This window comes from Staurois parvus, unplaced genomic scaffold (genome assembly GCF_062004578.1).
Source record: "Staurois parvus isolate SC_StPar_1 unplaced genomic scaffold, SC_StPar_1.0 ptg000615l, whole genome shotgun sequence".
Taxonomy (NCBI): domain Eukaryota; kingdom Metazoa; phylum Chordata; class Amphibia; order Anura; family Ranidae; genus Staurois; species Staurois parvus.
Genome location: NW_028318411.1, coordinates 606,026 through 625,431, shown reverse-complemented (window position 1 = coordinate 625,431; position 19,406 = coordinate 606,026). Strand labels below are relative to the sequence as shown.

At 41.5% G+C, this 19,406-nt stretch overlaps 1 protein-coding gene across 1 annotated transcript in view; it reads left to right on the top strand.

Annotated features, from left to right (window-relative positions):
• LOC149449522 (transient receptor potential cation channel subfamily M member 2-like) overlaps positions 1–19,406 on the top strand; it is a 372,880-nt gene that overhangs the window by 319,479 nt on the left and 33,995 nt on the right. The window contains exons 26-28 of the mRNA XM_089693136.1: positions 2,495–2,558; positions 2,632–2,789; positions 17,568–17,644. Of these exons, the coding sequence (XP_089549262.1) occupies positions 2,495–2,558; positions 2,632–2,789; positions 17,568–17,644 (299 nt within the window). The remainder of the gene's footprint in view (positions 1–2,494; positions 2,559–2,631; positions 2,790–17,567; positions 17,645–19,406) is intronic.

The following is a 19,406-nucleotide window of genomic DNA, read 5'->3' as shown; positions in this document are numbered from 1 at the left end:
CTGCCCCCTCACAGCAGAGTCCTCTGCCCCCCTCCCCCACAGTAGTTTTCTGTAACCCCCCCCCCAATGCTTTGTCCTCTGCCCCCTCGTCCCACAGTAGTGTCTTCTAACCCCCAATGCATTGTTCTCTGCCCCTCTCCCCCCACAGTAGTGTCCTTTATATCCCAATGCAGTGTCTTCTGCCCCTCTCCCCCACAGTAGTGTCCTTTATACCGTTCTCCCCGGACCCCGCATTCACTATATCCGCTCTCCCCGGACCCCGCATTCACTATATCCGCTCTCCCCGGACCCCGCATTCACTATATCCGCTCTCCCCGGACCCCGCATTCACTATATCCGCTCTCCCCGGACCCCGCATTCACTATATCCGGTCTCCCCGCACCCCGCATTCACTATATCCGGTCTCCCCGCACCCCGCATTCACTATATCCGGTCTTCCCGGACCCCACATTCACTATATCCGGTCTCCCCGGACCCAGCATTCACTATATCCGCTCTCCCCGAACCCCGCATTCACTATATCCGCTCTCCCCGGACCCCGCATTCACTATATCTGGTCTCCCCGGACCCCGCATTCACTATATCTGGTCTCCCCGGACCCTGCATTCACCATATCCGCTCTCCCCGGACCCCGCATTCACCATATCCGCTCTCCCCGGACCCCGCATTCACCATATCCGCTCTCCCCGGACCCCGCATTCACTATATCCGCTCTCCCCGGACCCCGCATTCACTATATCCGCTCTCCCCGGACCCCGCATTCACTATATCTGGTCTCCCCGGACCCTGAATTCACTATATCCTCTCTCCCCAGACCCTGCATTCACTATATCTGGTCTCCCAGGACCCTGCATTCACTATAGATCCATTATCTCCTGCGCTCAAGGACTCAGATCAAACAGGCGTTAGTGACAAGCAGCGTGTTGTGTGTTCATCCGCTGGTGATCAGAGGTTGTGCAGCTCTATCATGAAGCTGGGGAAGCTTGATAAAACTGTAGAGGAAGATGAAAGAAAGAGCGCACAAACCTTGCGCATTACCTCAATAAATAGTGACTAATTTTATTAATAAGGAAATATACTCACAAAATAATTGTATAACAGGCATAAGTAACCATAATCCAAACAGGGTTACAGGTAAATCAAAAAGGGGGGGTGAACCTAACGCGTTTCGAAGGGTGCTCCCTGAACTGCTGTAATACTGACACTCAGTGGCTGAATATCTCCTTGCCATGGGAACTCTGCCATACTGAAGTTTCTATCTGCCAAACCCAGCTCTGATGAAGAAGGGAGCACCCTTCGAAACGCGTTAGACTTCACCCCCCCTTTTTGATTTACCTGTAACCCCGTTTGGATTATGGTTACTTATGCCTGTTATACAATTATTTTGTGAGTATATTTCCTTATTAATAAAATTAGTCACTATTTATTGAGGTAATGTGCAAGGTTTGTGCGCTCTCTTTCATCTTCCCCTGCATTCACTATATCTGGTCTCCCACAGTACGCACAACATGAAAATGCAATTATTTTAGTAAATATTAACAACTAAATACTTTTTCTCATCAGCAATTAGAGCAGTCTTGTGACTTCTATCAGTGTCCTGCCGAGCACTGGGTGAAGCTTGTAGGAAGAGTTTTCTTACTGCTCTAGGAGGATGCAGAACCCCTGATCTCTGTGTGGACAATGCTGATAGGCCCTATGCTGATCACATGCACTCTCCCAAAAAAAACCCCAAAAACCTCTCAATCTTGTGACCAGTCAATCTTGTGACTTCTATCAGTGTCTAGCAGAGCACTGATTAAAGCTTGCAGGAGGAGTTTTCAGTCTGCTCTGGGAGGATGCAGAACCCCTGACCTCTGTGTGGACAGTGCTAAATGGCCCTGTGCTGATCCATGCAGTCTCCAAAAAGAGAAGGAAAAAAAAAAACCTCTCTAGCAATACACACCAAACTGAGCATGTGCAGAGCATCTCCACATGATAGGTCTTATCAGGAGATGGGGGGGGGGGGGGGCGGCACTGGAAGAAGGGGAGGATCAGAGAATTCAGGATCAAACAGCCTTTTTACACAATGCAGAGGATTAACCCCTTAGGTTCCACAATGAGTATAACAAGCATGCTTTACTGCATCTACAGGCTGATTGTACTGTTGTGGGTTTAGCAACACATTAATATAAATTATACAAAAAGGGGCTTTGAGCCCACTCTGTAAATGTAGTCACATAGGGCCGGGGTCAGTCTCCTTTAAGCAGAAGTAGTCTTGGGCCCCTGTAACGCTAAAGCTGACCACACACAGTACAATCTGAACTTACAATCTCCTTCAGATCTTCCATCAACTATGAAGAGAACGGGTCTGTATCACTTGATGCAAACTGAGTTGCTTGTTTTAGCTTCCCTTCATATTACATAGTTTTGGTCTAAATGAGATAGTACAGAGATTGCGTCTAATTGTATGGTGTGTGCCCGTCCTAACTGGCTTCTTGTGTTGTAGATGGACCAGTCTACACAAAAACTGAACTCGGCCCTGACGGAGAAAGATTCCAGGAGTAAGACGCGGACATTAGGTAAGATTGGTCTGTTATGGATATTATGATATGACGTGGCTCCTGGTATTATATCTCTCGTCTTCCTGGTCAGACGGTCGCAGATTGCAGGACTCAGAGGAGACGGTTGCAGCAAGCCCAGATGGAAGCGGGGAGAAGCACTGCCAGTACCACGTCAACTCTCGGATCCTGCAGTACCCAGACTCTAAAATAACCCGCTACCCAGTGCCCGATGAGTTTGTGCCATGGGAGGTGAGTACCTGTCAGTGACCTCTGAAGACTTTGCCTTGGGAGACAGGTTTTCTGTCTCCCAAGGCAAGGATGCCAAAGTGTACCCCCAAGATTTTTTTATTTGGGATTAAAAAACAAACAAAAAATGTAAGAGTAGTTAAAATTGCAAATTAGAACTTACTAAAATGACTAAAACAAACAAAACTCCTAGATTTCAGGTCACTAAAATGACTAAAATCTCAAATTTAGAAAATTTTACAAAGTACTAAAATGACAAGTTTTGCAAATTACTAAAATTCTAAATGACTAAAATTACAGCTTACTAAAATGACAAAATTCATTCCTAAATTCTTAGTTACTAAAAGTGCTAAAATCACACATTTTTCCAAAAGACTAAAATTACAATATTTAGAAATTACTGTGGGTGTAGGATTATAGCTTTTTTTTTAATGGTTGAACTGGATGGACTTTTTTTCAGCCAGACAAACTACCGTATTTTTCGCTCCATAAGACGCACTTTTTTCTCCCCAAAAAAGGGGGAAAATGTCAGTGCATCTTATGGAGCGAATATAAAGCGGCCGGTCCAGTATTTCTGCCGCCGCCATGTCAGAATACCGGGCCAGCCGCTCAGCTGTTCTCTACGGCAGGAACTCACCTGTTCCTCGGTCCAGCGCTGTAGTCTTCCCGCGCCGGCTTCTTCCCGCCCCGGCATCTGTGACAGCCAGGTGGCCACTGCGCATGCCATTCACAAAGCGCAGCGCTTCTTGCGCATACGCAGTGGGCACCCGGCGCCCATAGTATGGGAAGAGAGCTCCGCGGAAGTGTCAAAGTCAGGTACCCCCTCCCTCCCTAAAGGTCCGCAGTGTCTGGTCATCCCCTGTACAGTCTGCAGTCTCTGGTCATCTGTACTGTCCGCAGTCTCTGGTCATCTCCTGTACTGTGTCCGCAGTCTCTGGTCATCCCCTGTACTATGTCCGCAGTCTCTGGTCATCTCCTGTGCAGTGTCCGCAGTCTCTGGTCATCCCCTGTGCTGTGTCCGCAGTCTCTGTTCATCCCCTGTGCTGTGTCCACAGTCTCTGGTCATCCCCTGTGCTGTGTCCGCAGTCTCTGGTCATCCCCTGTGCTGTGTCTGCAGTCTCTGGTCATCCCCTGTGCTGTGTCCGCAGTCTCTGGTCATCCCCTGTGCTGTGTCCGCAGTCTCTGGTCATCCCCTGTGCTGTGTCCGCAGTCTCTGGTCATCCCCTGTGCTGTGTCCGCAGTCTCTGGTCATCCCCTGTGCTGTGTCCGCAGTCTCTGGTCATCCCCTGTGCTGTGTCCGCAGTCTCTGGTCATCCCCTGTGCTGTGTCCGCAGTCTCTGGTCATCCCCTGTGCTGTGTCCGCAGTCTCTGGTCATCCCCTGTGCTGTGTCCGCAGTCTCTGGTCATCCCCTGTGCTGTGTCCGCAGTCTCTGGTCATCCCCTGTGCTGTGTCCGCAGTCTCTGGTCATCCCCTGTGCTGTGTCCGCAGTCTCTGGTCATCCCCTGTACTGTGTCCGCAGTCTCTGGTCATCCCCTGTATTGTGTCCGCAGTCTCTGGTCATCCCCTGTGCTGTGTCCGCAGTCTCTGGTCATCCCCTGTGCTGTGTCCGCAGTCTCTGGTCATCCCCTGTGCTGTGTCCGCAGTCTCTGGTCATCCCCTGTGCTGTGTCCGCAGTCTCTGGTCATCCCCTGTACTGTGTCCGCAGTCTCTGGTCATCCCCTGTATTGTGTCCGCAGTCTCTGGTCATCTCCTGTACTGTGCCCGCAGTCTCTGGTCATCCCCTGTGCTGTGTCTGCAGTCTCTGGTCATCCCCTGTACTGTGTCCGCAGTCTCTGGTCATCCCCTGTGCTGTGTCTGCAGTCTTTGGTCATCCCCTGTACTGTGTCCGCAGTCTCTGGTCATCCCCTGTACTGTGTCCGCAGTCTCTGGTCATCTCCTGTACTATGTCTGCAGTCCATTGGTTCAGAATATTTTTTTTCTTGTTTTTCTCCTCTAAAACCTAGGTGCGTCTTATGGTCAGGTGCGTCTTATGGAGCGAAAAATACGGTAACTATAATCAGGGCAGAAAAAGCAAAAAGCAGCTGATGCACCAAAAAGGTAACCAAAAACAACCTCTACTAGTAACAACGTTACTAACAATTTTACAAATTACTAAAATGACAAGTTTTACAAATTATAAATTACTAAAATTACAACTTACTAAAATGACAAAATTCCTAAATTACTAGTTACTAAAATCTCACATTTTTACAAAAGACTACAATTATAATTTCTACAAATGACTAAAATTAAAATTGACAAAAATTTTATTTTTTATAAATTGCTAAAATTACAAATTACTAAAACTACAAATTTTACAAATTCCAAATGACTAAGATTACAAATGTCTAAAATTACACATTTTACAAATTACTAAAATGACACATTTTACAAATTGCAAACTATTAAAATGAAATATATTTCCAATTACTAAAATGACAAATTCTAGGTTTAAAACAACTAACTGGGGTTAACTACAAATGTTATTCTCTGATTTGTCTCTTTTATATGGCATCTTGCATACTGTACTGATGTTTGAGCATCAGCATTCTGGACGTAATTCCAGGTGTTTGTTTTGCCTGTATTGATTTGCACTATACGCATTTCCATGCATAATACATTTCTAGGCAAAAACCACTGGCATTTGTGTTCATGCGTGCATTTGTGTGCAACGGCACAAAATACTGACAGGAATACAAATATTATTATTATATTTTTTACTTAAGAATATGCAGCGCTTGTTTGTACGTGCTTGTGTAAAGGCAAAGGGCTGCATTTTAGATCAGTAAAAATATACTCTACTGAGCTTTTTCAAGCTGCAGTGTGTAACAGGCCTAAAGCTGCTAAAATCATGTTTCTGCTACAAACAGATTTGATGCTAAAAACATAACCGACCAAAAAAAAAAAAAAAACTTAAAAAGTTGAAGATTTACATACAAACAAAACAAAATCAGCAACAACGAAAAAAAGGGTTCACTAAAAATGAAAAGCAGTAACCGTAATTTATGAATGAAAGCTACAATAGGACCATTGATTTATAAATGAAAGCAAACAGGACCCAATCAGTCAAACTGATAGTTCAGTCAGATTGCAGAGGAAGATGGGGCCAATCCCTATATACAGTTGTGCTCAAAAGTTTCCCTCCCCTGGCAGAAATTGTGAAATTTTGGCATTGGTATTGAAAATATGAGTGATCATGCCAAAAGATGCTCTTTTTTTGAAGGATGATGATCATATGAAGCCATTTATTATCAAATAGTTGTTTGGCTCCTTTTTAAATCCTGATAACAGAAATCACCCGAATGGCCCGGATCAGAAGTCTCCGCCCCCGGATCAGAAGTTTTCCTCCCCTGGAATGTTTGGCCTTGGTACAGACACACAAGGTGACACACACAGGTTACAATGCTAATTAGAGGTTCATGTCCCACATCTGTGGCATTTTAAATTGCAATTAGTGTCAGTGTATAAATAGTCAATGAGTTTGTTAGCTCTTACCTGGAAGCACTGACTAGGCTAGATACTGAGCCACGGGGATCAGAAAAGAACTGTCAAAAGTCCTGCGTAACAAGGCAATGGAACTTTATAAAAATGGAAAAGGACATAAAAAGATGTCCAAAGCCTTGAATATGCCAATCAGTACTGTTAAATCACCTAATAAGAAGTGGACAGTTCAGGGATCTCTTGATACCAAGCCAAGGTCAGGAAAGATTTCAGCCACAACTGCCAGAAGAATTGTTTGGGATTCAAAGAAAAACCCCTCAAGTAACCTCAAAAGAACAACAGGTTGCTCTGGAAAAAGATGGTGTGGTTGTTTTTAAGGAGTACAATACGGTGATACTTGAACAAAAATTAGCTATTTGGTCGAGGTGCCAGAAAGAAGCTTTTACTGCACCAATGCCACAAAAAATCCTGGTTACAATATGCCTGACAACACCTTGACATGCCTAACCGGGCCTCCTTGTGTCATTGGTGCAGTAAAGGCTTCTTTCTGGCACCGCCACCATGCAGCTCATTTTTGTTCAAGTGTCATCATATTGTGCTCCTTCAAAACAACCACACTGTCTTTTTCCAGAGCAGCCTGGATTTTTCTTGTGGTTACCTTTTGGTTTCCCTTTGTATCCCGAACAATTCTTCTGGCAGTTGTGGCTGCAATCTTTCTTGGTCTACCTGACCTTGGCTTGGTATCAAGAGATCCCCGAACTTTCCACTTCTTAATAGGTGATCTAACAGTACTGATTGGCATATTCAAGGCTTTGGACATCTTTATATGTCCTTTTCCATCTTTATAAAGTTCCATTACCTTGTTACGCAGGACTTTTGACAGTTCTTTTCTGATCCCCATGGCTCACTATCTAGCCCAGTTAGTGCTTCCACGTAAGATCTAAAAAACTCATTGACTATTTATACACTGACACTAATTGCAATTTAAAAAGCCACAGATGTGGAACATTAACCTCTAATTGACACTTTAACCCGTGTGTGCCACCTCTGATTCAGGCCATTTGGGTGATTTCTGTTATTATGATTTTAAAAGGAGCCTGTGAGGGATTAGCTCACTATGTGCTTGACCCCCTGGATGGATCAGAACACCATAAAAAGAGGCCCAGCACGACAGCAGGTACTTGGTGAATACGTTTTGTGCTTTTATTTACAAAGTCCAGTGAACACACAGTGCATAAAAAAAACAGCAAAACAACCAAAACAGAAAATAAAGCCTGGCCACACTGGGCTACTAACTACAACACACAGCTTTCCTATCTAGCGGTCTGTATGCAGCCTACCACTGCTCAGACCCAGGGTGTTCACACAGTTCCAAGATCACAGAGATTGTTTCTCACCATAGTTTGGTTTGGTTGCTCCCCAGTCTGTCTTACACAGCCAACTGGTTCCAGGATGGAGCAATCTACCTATGCAGCCTGGGAGTTTTATAGAGCCCAGAGCCCTTAATGCACTACACCTGAGCTAATTATCCACAGTGAACCACACAGGCACACCACACAGCACAACAGGAGAAACAGTCAGTGTAGAGCATAAACCTGGGACAAATATATCTCCCATCCTGGACACATCCCCTAGTTCTTCCTGACCTCCTGTCACAGAGCCGAACAACTATTTGATAATAAATGGCTTCATATGATCATCATCCTTCAATAAAAGCAGACTGAAAACTCCTCCTGCAAGCTTTAACCAGTGCTCTGCTGGACACTGATAGAAGTCACAAGACTGCTTTAACTGCTGTAAAATATCGTATTGTCTCGATATTTTATTAACTTGTATTGATGTGCCGATAGAAAGTCCTTCCACTTCTTGTATAAACTCAAAAAGATGATTTAATAATAACGTTACATAAAATTAGAAATAAAATATTGGCATACAGAATGTTTAAATAATGTCCAAAAAATATAGTTAAGTTCTTGATAATAAGATTGTATATATGTATATGTGTGTGTATATGTGTGTATGTCTGTCGCATCAAGGCTGCTATATAGAGTGAGTGAAACTCAAACCTTTGTTCTGCTCTTAAAAGAGCAATCCAGCCCCCACCAACCTAAAAGTGGGTTGGTATTCTCTTGTAGTCCCACTAAGATAATTGGAAACAGATGTGTATATATAACAAACCTTCAGTCTACTTCTCTCAAAGTCTGAGCGTAACCTAAGAAGGCCTAGACAAAACTTCACTGACATTCCATCAATTAGAATACATTAGATGTATAACACATACATACATATATATATATATATATATATATATATATACATACATACATACATACATATATATATTCTCCCAAAAGTAATCTTGCTAAGAGTTATCTCATATATAAATATCATAATCTAGAAACATTACAATATAAATCTTGTAAACCGAACAATTCACTAGTTAGTGAAGCATATAATCTCTTGCATAGATGGGGGAGGATGGGGGAAGGTATAGCTAATTGCTCTCATATGTGGCTTGAATGTAAAGGAAAAACCCAAGATATATGTTCATATGTATATACACAGACTCTGAAGTCTAATTCCTTACTTTTCCCAATCTAGAACAAATATAAATATAATAACTCAATTATTCTATTAAGATCCAACTCATTCATACTTATGTTAGTACTGTTAATAAGAAGATATTAGATATTAAATTAAGGAAAGCTTCTAACATTTCCCTCTCAAAATGATCGATTTTATCGAATCTTAATCATTTTCCTTATCTTAATCCATTTATACACATTCTCGTCACTTTCGTATCCATTCATGCGTTTTTGGATCTTAAGATAATTGATCTGAACATATCTTTAATTTGATTCTATAATGAGAAAACAAATTCTTTGATAAACCTTTTGTTATGTATCACATAAAAATATTTTTACCCTTATTATTTTCCTTTTACCAAATAATTCATCCCCTTAATAAATGTATAACTAACATTATAGTACAATACTTTAAAATATGTCACTTAAAAAATAGATGTTTCATATTTTCCCTCCAAAATGTGTGTAGCACACAGTTCTATAATCCATACATTTTTCAAATTACCTTATCAACATTTAAACATAACATATGTTCTCTAACTTCAATCCATACATGTATATCAAATGATTTTTTTTTTAAAAAAACATACATATAACAATGTAAAGCTTGCCTAAGTTTTTCTATATGTACCTTAGAAAAACTTATCTCTAGCTTAATTAACAACAGATGTTCTAACTAAATAGAGTGAGTCTGTTGTAACAAAAGTTTAACCCTTTCACTTCTGAAAATACATAGTGTGTTATTGCAAATGTTCATGTAAAAACTGATCTCGTCTTGATATGGTAAACATATCATGTCAAAATAAAATGTACACACAAAAAAACCAATATATCTGATGAATGAATTATTTCATCAGTAGTCAAAAGTCAATTGTTTTATAAGTTCTTCCTCTATGAGATGCCTTGAGATGTCTTGTCTTCTTCTAGCACTCTGTAAAGTTAAAATAACTTTATTAAACATAAAAAGAACAACAAAAACTATGATGAATGAAATTCTTGTTGCAAAGCTTCTTCCAGAATAAATTTCCTTCTTGGAAAATGTATTATCATCTGAAAGGTTTAGAAATATTTGAGTTTTCTTCCTTTAACAGTTACTCTTAGGTCATTTCCTGTAACAGAAATGCAGTATCATTATTTTGGCATTGATAATTTTACATGGATTAATCCTCTTACATTTATCTGTTAACATTACATATCACAATCACAAACATTTCTAGTCATGACATGGAAGACATATTTTGATTATAACACTTCTTATTGACTTGTAGTGTTCCATTTTAGAATGCGGGCACTTCCGCCTAACAGTACTAGGGTTACTGATTCAAATCCCAACCATGGCATCACCTGCCTGGAGTTTACATGTTCTCTCTATGCTTGTGTGAGTTTCCTCCAGGTACTCCGGTTTCCTTCCACACTCCAAAGTCATGTTGGTAGGAGAATTGGCTCCTATCTAAATTGGCCCTAGTATGTATATGTATGACTGTGAGTTAGGGACCTCAAATTGTACACCTCTTGAGGGTTAGGGACTTATGTGAATGTACTATATATGTAAAAAGCACTACATATAAAATAGTAAATTGACGACGCTATATAAGTACCTGAAATAAACAAAAATAAATATAACAGGACGCTACATCTCCATTATTGGTCATGATTCAAAACCTTGGTTTCAAAACCAAAGAAAGGTTTTGTATCAACCCAGAGATGACAAAGGATCATGCCTTTGATCTTATCTCTATAACATTGGAAATATGCGTAGCTGTTTTTTGTGTTGGCTTACTTCTTGTAGTGTAAGACTGATCTGCAGTAATACATACTGGTATCAAACTTTTCTCAGTTCCTATGTTGAAAACATGAGGTACAAACTTCTCATCTACAGCTGTACAAACATGTGTTGGTATGTTTTCCTGAAAAGGTCTTTTTGTTACTTCTATCTGAATGTGTTTGGATGATAGTGTTTTGTACCATATAGGATAATTTTCACGATAATTGTCTGTTGAACCATCTTCCTCTAGGAATTTCAGTGATGAATCAGGTGTCTGTAATATGATATTACTGAATCTCACAATGTTTTCAGTTACCTTGACTGCAAAGAAAACACTTAACAATTTTTTCATATGTGCATCAAAGTTTTTCTCCATATTTGTCAAAGTTCTTGAGAAGAAACCTATTATTTTCTGATTACCGTCTTTTAATTGTGACAAAGTTGCTGAGATTGCATTATTGGAAACATTGGTTTCTAAAACAAAAGGAACTTTACTACAAAACTCAACAGTATTTAATGTAGTAGCATTCTGCAAATCCCATTTCAATAGTTCAAAAGCTTCTTTCTCAGTTTGATCCCATTTGTCAAATATGCCATCTTTTTGTCTCAAACGATCAAATAATGATCTAGACTTCTCTGCAAAATTGGGTATAAAATCTTTACAATGATTTACTTCACTCAAAAACTGACGCAAAGCCTTGCGATTTGTTGGAATTGGATAAGCAGAAATAGTTCTAACTTTTTCTTGCAACAACTGTCTCTGTCCATGACTAATTTGCATATGAAGGAATTCCACCTGTCTTTTCATCAACTGAACTGTCTCTGTATTCAATTTCAATCCTGCTGTTTGTAACAACGTAAATATTTCAGACAAAAGAGTGATATGCTCAGTTATATTTTGTGTAGACAAGAGAAGCTTGTCTACATGCTGGACAATACATTCTGGCCTAGAGAATTTAGATAATATTTTTCCCAAATACTCATGAACAATTCCATCACTTAAATCTAAGCCTGGGGCTAATCTTGTGAATGTATAAGTTTCTTTGTTGAAGCTAAAGGCAAGTTTATATTGACAACTCTTAGCTAAGGGTACTGACAAATGGCTATTGGCAATTTCAAGTACTGAGAATATTTTGGCCTTGGCATCCAGATGTGACATTATGTTACAATCAGGAACAATAGATTTGTTATTTGTGATGCATTTGTTCAATGTCCTGAAGTCAACTGATAAAGAATATGAATTATCAGCTTTGATAGGCCATATACAATTATTCACCACTGATTGTACTTTCTTTAAAATTCCTTGCTGTAAAAACGCATCTATAATGGAAGAAATTGGATGAAGTGATTCTAATGGCAATTTGTATTGAGGTTGAGGCTTAGGGTCTCTACCTTCTATGTCAACTTCAAAATTTGTAAACAAACCTACATCATTTTTGCTTTGACTCCAAAGATCTTTATGTGATGTAACCAATTGTTCCAATTCAAGATTGGTTCCTGTATGTGGCCATTTATGATCTGAAGACATGTCAGCAGTTGCTGTACAAATACTTCCAACATTACAGTACATGGAAGAATCAATTGATGTTGATTTGGGTCTTCCACTTTCATCCAATAAATGTGGAGCAACATATTCCAACGGTAAAGAAGAAGAATCTCGATTTGATCCTGATTTAAATTTCGGCAATGGCAGTAAACCATTCCTATTAATGACAACAGCACTGTTTACCATATTGTTTAAGCTATTGTTAACTCTCAGTGAACTGATCTTTTTAACTTCTGAGGCATAAGGGAACTCAGACAGACTATTGTTGGAACATGGAGGAGCAGATTGTTCAGAAATTATATTTTGGTCTTCTAATTCCAAAGCTTTTCTTTGTAAATCTAATTTATACTGAATACAATCTCTTTTCAAATGACCAAATCGTTTACAATAGAAACAAATAGTATTTCCTGTCTGCTCTGAGACTCTCGTCCTGCCTGTGACGTATTCATCATCATAACTGGGTGTGGCTAAGCACATGGTCTCTCTCTGTTCTCCATTTTGATCAATTAAACTTTCCTTCTTCTGATTTTTCATGAACTGATCAAGGATTTTAAGATTAAGTTTTGCAGCTTTATCCCTTAATTTTCTCTTACACATTTCTTCCTGATTAGTAGGATCTCCTTCTATAGACTGGATGTCTGGTACAAAAGATTTTTGTTTCTCTGCCTTAGTATTCACACAAATTCTTTTTACATCATTCTGTAGTTCAAAAAGCTGAATGTCTTTTGTTTGAATTGCTCTTTGCATATCATCAATTTGCTCAGTCAAAATCTGGCAATTAGCACATACACTGCTCTGATCTTGCTTCATTACACATGTAGCAGTCTTAGAAACATCAAAAATCATGGCATTAAAAACATTAACTAACTTCATTACATTTCTAACTTGTTTGCTCAGTTTCTTAAAGGAAAACTTAGATTTTTCTATCTTAATATTAGCCTGTAAGCATTCATTATACATGTACCGCCAAAGTTCATTATCTTTAACAAATGTAGACAGATTCTTGAATTCTAACTTACTCCCTCTAGATAATTCATCAATAAAATCCATTACTTACCGATTAAGAAGGTCTTTCTTTACATAACGCGTCTTTTCTCTCTTGGCGGGAAATGACATCACCAAGGAACAGCGTTTCTTGCAATTGCGCAAAATTCTCACCAATTCTGCATTTAGGTTCTCGATTATGCCGACGATTCATCTGTTGCAGACTTTACTTCTCCTGAAAGCTTGATTTCATATTTTGCTGAGTTTGCAAACCTCGTCCCTCTCATCAAGGTGAAAGAGAAAAAAGTCAAAAATAATCGAGCATCGGAAACAAATCGAACTGGAGGCTCGCCACTGTAAAATATCGTATTGTCTCGATATTTTATTAACTTGTATTGATGAGAAATGTGCAGATAGAAAGTCCTTCCACTTCTTGTATAAACTCAAAAAGATGATTTAATAATAACGTTACATAAAATTAGAAATAAAATATTGGCATACAGAATGTTTAAATAATGTCCAAAAAATATAGTTAAGTTCTTGATAATAAGATTGTATATATGTATATGTGTGTGTATATGTGTGTATGTCTGTCGCATCAAGGCTGCTATATAGAGTGAGTGAAACTCAAACCTTTGTTCTGCTCTTAAAAGAGCAATCCAGCCCCCACCAACCTAAAAGTGGGTTGGTATTCTCTTGTAGTCCCACTAAGATAATTGGAAACAGATGTGTATATATAACAAACCTTCAGTCTACTTCTCTCAAAGTCTGAGCGTAACCTAAGAAGGCCTAGACAAAACTTCACTGACATTCCATCAATTAGAATACATTAGATGTATAACACATACATACATATATATATATATATATATATACATACATACATACATACATACATATATATATTCTCCCAAAAGTAATCTTGCTAAGAGTTATCTCATATATAAATATCGTAATCTAGAAACATTACAATATAAATCTTGTAAACCGAACAATTCACTAGTTAGTGAAACATATAATCTCTTGCATAGATGGGGGAAGGTATAGCTAATTGCTCTCATATGTGGCTTGAATGTAAAGGAAAAACCCAAGATATATGTTCATATGTATATACACAGACTCTGAAGTCTAATTCCTTACTTTTCCCAATCTAGAACAAATATAAATATAATAACTCAATTATTCTATTAAGATCCAACTCGTTCATACTTATGTTAGTACTGTTAATAAGAAGATATTAGATATTAAATTAAGGAAAGCTTCTAACAACTGCTGATGAGAAAAGGTATTTAGCAGTTTATATTTACTACAATAATTGCATTTCCATGTTGTGTGTACTGTGGGAGACCGGGTATAGTGAATGCAGGATCCGGGGAGACCAGATATAGTGAATGCAGGGTCCGGGGAGAGCGGATATAGTGAATGCAGGGTCCTGGGAGACCGGGTATAGTGAATGCAGAGTCCGGGGAGACCGGGTATAGTGAATGCAGGATCCGGGTAGAGCACATATAGTGAATGCAGGATCCGGGGAGACCGGATATAGTGAATGCAGAGTCCGGGGAGAGTGGATATAGTGAATGCAGGGTCCGGGGAGACCAGATATAGTGAATGCGGGGTCCAGGGAGAGCAGATATAGTGAATGCGGGGTCCGTGGAGAGCGGATATAGTGAATGCAGGGTCCAGGGAGAGCGGATATAGTGAATGCAGGGTCCGGGGAGAGCGGATATAGTGAATGCAGGGTCCGAGGAGAGCGGATATAGTGAATGAAGGGTGCGGGGAAACTAGAAATAGTGAATGCAGCGTCCTGAGAGACCAGATATAGTGAATGCAGGGTTCGGGGAGACCGGATATAGTGAATGCAGGGTCCTGGGAGACCAGATATAGTGAATGCAGGGTTCTGGGAGACCAGATATAGTGAATGCAGGGTCCGGGGAGACCAGATATAGTGAATGCAGGGTCCGGGAGACCAGATATAGTGAATGCAGGGTCCGGGGAGACCAGATATAGTGAATGCAGGGTCCGGGGAGACCGGATATAGTGAATGCGGGGTCCGGGGAGAGCGGATATAGTGAATGCGGGGTCCAGAAAGACCAGATATAGTGAATGCAGGGTCTGGGGAGAGCGGATATAGTGAATGCAGGGTCCGGGGAGAGCGGATATAGTGAATGCAGGGTCCGGGGAGAGCGGATATAGTGAATGCAGGGTCCAGGGAGACCAGATATAGTGAATGCAGGGTCCAGGGAGACCGGATATAGTGAATGCAGGGTCCGAGGAGACCGGATATAGTGAATGCAGGGTCCGGGGAGACCAGATATAGTGAATGCAGAGTCCAGGGAGACCAGATATAGTGAATGCAGGGTCCGGGGAGACCAGATATAGTGAATGCAGAGTCCTGGGTCTAGTAACACTTTAAGGACCAGGCTTAATTGACACTTTTTGTTCACATGTAATGATTATTATTTTTTTTTGCTAGAAAATTACTTAGAACCCCAATCTTTATATTTTTCAAGAGAATAACTTGGTGGGTTTTGCAATTTTATATGTCACACAGTATCTGTATAGCATTATTTAAAACACAATTTTTTGAGAAAAATACACTTTTTTGAATGTTATTGCAAAAAAACCACAATACATAAAAGATGATGTTACGCTGAGTAAATAGACATCAAACATGTCATGCTTTGAAACTGTGCCCGTCCATACAGGTAGCCTTTACAGGTGAGCACTTTAGATTTATAGAAGAGATCTGGTGCTAAAATTACTTCCTATGATATGACATTCGCAATGATACCTCACATGTGTGGGATGATCGTTGTTTGCGTGTTCGCGGGACTGGTGCATTCATTCTCCATTGCACACAAGCACAGGAGCACTTTAATTTTTTTTTTTATGCTGTCACTGTCACAAGACCGATCCGTTGTTTGATCAGATCTGTGACTAGCCTGTGGCAGTGCTGGCTAGTCTACTGGGACTGCCGGTGGGATGGGAGATCCCCTTACAGGTCAGGTGCAATGCTTTGGCTGATCACAGCGCATGATGACGTCACCAGGGGGTGGGTGACCACGCCGCCTTGTGACATCATCACAGTATATAAGAACTGTCACCGCAGCACATCTGTCAGACGACGGGAGCCAGTGTTGAGAGCGGAGAGGGTTTTTTTTTCTTTTTTCAGGTCGGCAGTGGCAGTGGGCATCGTGATTGATGTTGGATCTACTTCGGGGGCATTTTTTTAAATTTTTGTTTTTAATAAAGGACTTGCCAAGGACTGTCTTTTTTACACTACACTTCTTTTTGTGAATGAGTACCATGTACCCAGGGGCGGTCTGACCATTTGGAAACTCGGGGACTGCCCGAGGGCACGGGGTCAGTAGGGGGCCCCATGAGATGCCCCTGGTACCTTTTTCATAGGCTTTTTTGAGTTTGGGCAAGGACACAGGGGCCCCATGATCCCCTATTGCCCGAGGGCCCCATGAGTTGTCAGTCCGCCCCTGCATGTACCCCATACTCGGTCATATTAGGGGGGGAATCTGAGGGCCATGGTGGGCTTCCAGATTCTGATAAGCCCCCCCCGCAGCAGATCCCCACAACCACTGGCAATGGTTGTGAGGAAGAGCCCTTGTCCCCATTAAAATGGGGACAAGGTAATTGTGGTAGGGGGAGCTCCTCCTGCCCCAAAGCAGCCCCCCATGTTTAGGGCATGTGGCCTGTATTGTTCAGGAGGGGAGGGGGATTGCTTGCTCGTCCCCCCTTTTCCTGACCTGATAGGTTGTATGTTCAGATAATGGTGTGGTATGGATTTTGGGCTTAGGGGTTCCCCTTAATATTCATACCAGACCTGAAGGGCTGGGGGGGGACACCATGCGTTTTTTAACAAATGTTTAAATTGCCGGGCAATTCCTTCAAATGTTTTTACAATCAGTTGTCAGCAGGAAACCGCTTAGCAGAGGCGTCCCTAGGGTTGGTGTCACCCGGTGCGGTGACACCCCCTCCGATGATCCCCGCAGAATGGATCGGATCTGCGGATTGAGCATAATAGATTGGAATCCAATCCATTATGCTCAATCCGCAGATCCGATCCATCCTGAGGGGATCGTCGGCTTGATTTACAACTTACCTTTTCGTGGAGCGGGTCTGGTGTCACCCCGTGCGGCCGGTGTCACCTGGTGTGGTCCGTACTCCCTGCACCTGCCTCGGAATGCCACTGCCGCTTAGTGAATTGTCCCTGTTCAAAGTTTGTGGTCGAACTTGCGTTAAGTTCGCATGTTCAACCACAAACCAAACAGAGGGGTGTTCGACCCATCACTATTATGGTATATGAAATACTACCAGAGAGACAGCAACACAAAAGGGGACAAAGTAGTGATCATGAAAAAGGTTCTGGGTATGAAAGTGATTAGCTTACCCTGTATATCATCCACAGGTGGAATTCCCAGGATATAATCCTCCCCTGTACCATGCAGAGAGGCGTGACCGTGGGGAGTATGACCCCATAACTGAGTAAGTCATTCATTGTTAGCATTTTATCTCTCCCATTTACACAAATTTTGGTAAATGCAGAAGAAAATTGATTCTCTCTTTCTGTTGAGATCAATAGGGACAGAAACAGAAATTTGACACAATGAAAAGCATAAAGGTTTTAAATGAACATTATGTGATAAGAAACACAAAGCAAATTGCTGAAAAGAATACAATAATCTAAAGATCCAAAGCATACACTAATATTAAGAATATATAGCAGGAGAAAACAAATAGAGAATTTAGCCAGCGTACAAGACTTCATGAAATATGAATAATATGACACAAGGCACACTGAAATATTAGTATCCATAAACACTATACAGCAGGGGTGCTCAAACCATGGCCCATGGGCCACATGAGACCCTCGGAGCCCTCTGATATGGTTCTCGACCTCAAACTATGGGAGCGCACGCCTGGGATTGGCAACCCATTGGCCGTGATCTGGGCTTGCCGACTCGCAATCCTAGAGGGCATCGAGCCCAGTGGAAGAAGCAGGCGGACATGGAGGGAGCAGTAATGCCGGCTCCTGTTCCAGGCGGAGTGATGCCAAGTGCCCTTTGTCTGGGACCTTTCTAGCATCCTGGAGATGGAAAGGAATGCCAGCAGAAGCTGGAAGAGGAAAAGAAGGTCTGTATATTTAATACCACACTAATTGCGCTTTTGTTATGGGCATATCAGCACTTATCAAAGGGTTAACAACTATTAGGCTGCTTTCACACTGATCTGTGGGTGCAGCGCAGTGCAACTACGGCTTTCCTGCAGGTTAGCTGAACTGAGCCGTAGACTTCTGTTATAACCTGCAAGTGTCATGCTATGGCAAAGCGCTACTAACCCACAGGAAAGCTGAAGGTGCACTACAGTAGACCACAGCACATCAGTGTGAACGCAGGCTTTTAGGGGGCTCAGGATAGTAAGGGCTTGTCTACATTTGCAATTTGGGGGGTTGTAAAACCCCATAGATGAAATGCCCTCCCCCAACCACTGGTGTAGTGTCTGGGGTCACAATGGTGACTCCGCCCCATGCTCCAGGGGGACCATGCGGCCTCCCTGTCACATTCTGTTTTATACTTGGTGAGGAGGGATGGCAGGGGTGGTATACACAGGAACCGATCCTTTCCATTTTCCTCCTGCAACTGCCGAAAGCCATCATCTCCTTCTCTTCCTCCCTTCCACTGGCATTCAGCAGCCGCAGGAGGAAAATGTTCATCATGCTATTCAAAATAAAAAATGTAAATTCTGAATCAGTGGCCCTTGTTTTTCAAAAGTTTGAGCACCCTTGCTATACAGTATATACACTATATGGCCTAACATTGTTGACCATCACACCCAATTATGGCCAATGGTATGTTGACTTCCCCTATAAGTTATCCAGGTGTTTCCAGTGAAGGGTACTGGTAATACAACAGCATACAAGGGCATTGTAGACAATTGTGCTCTTCCACTCTTGTGGTAACAGTTCGATAAAGGCCTTTTCCTGTTCCAGCATGACTGTGCCCCTGTGTGTACAGCCAGCTCCATAGACATTGTTTGACCAGTTTCTTGTGGAGGAATTGCGTGGCCTGACTTCAACCCTACTGAACACCTTTGGAATGAACTGAAACACCAATTGTGGGTCAAGTCTTCTCATACAACATCAGTAAATGACCAACAAATTCTCTTTTGGTTCCATCAGTACAAATTCCCACAGACACACTCCAAAGTCTTATAGAAACCTTCCCAGGAAAATGAAAGCTGTTGTTGG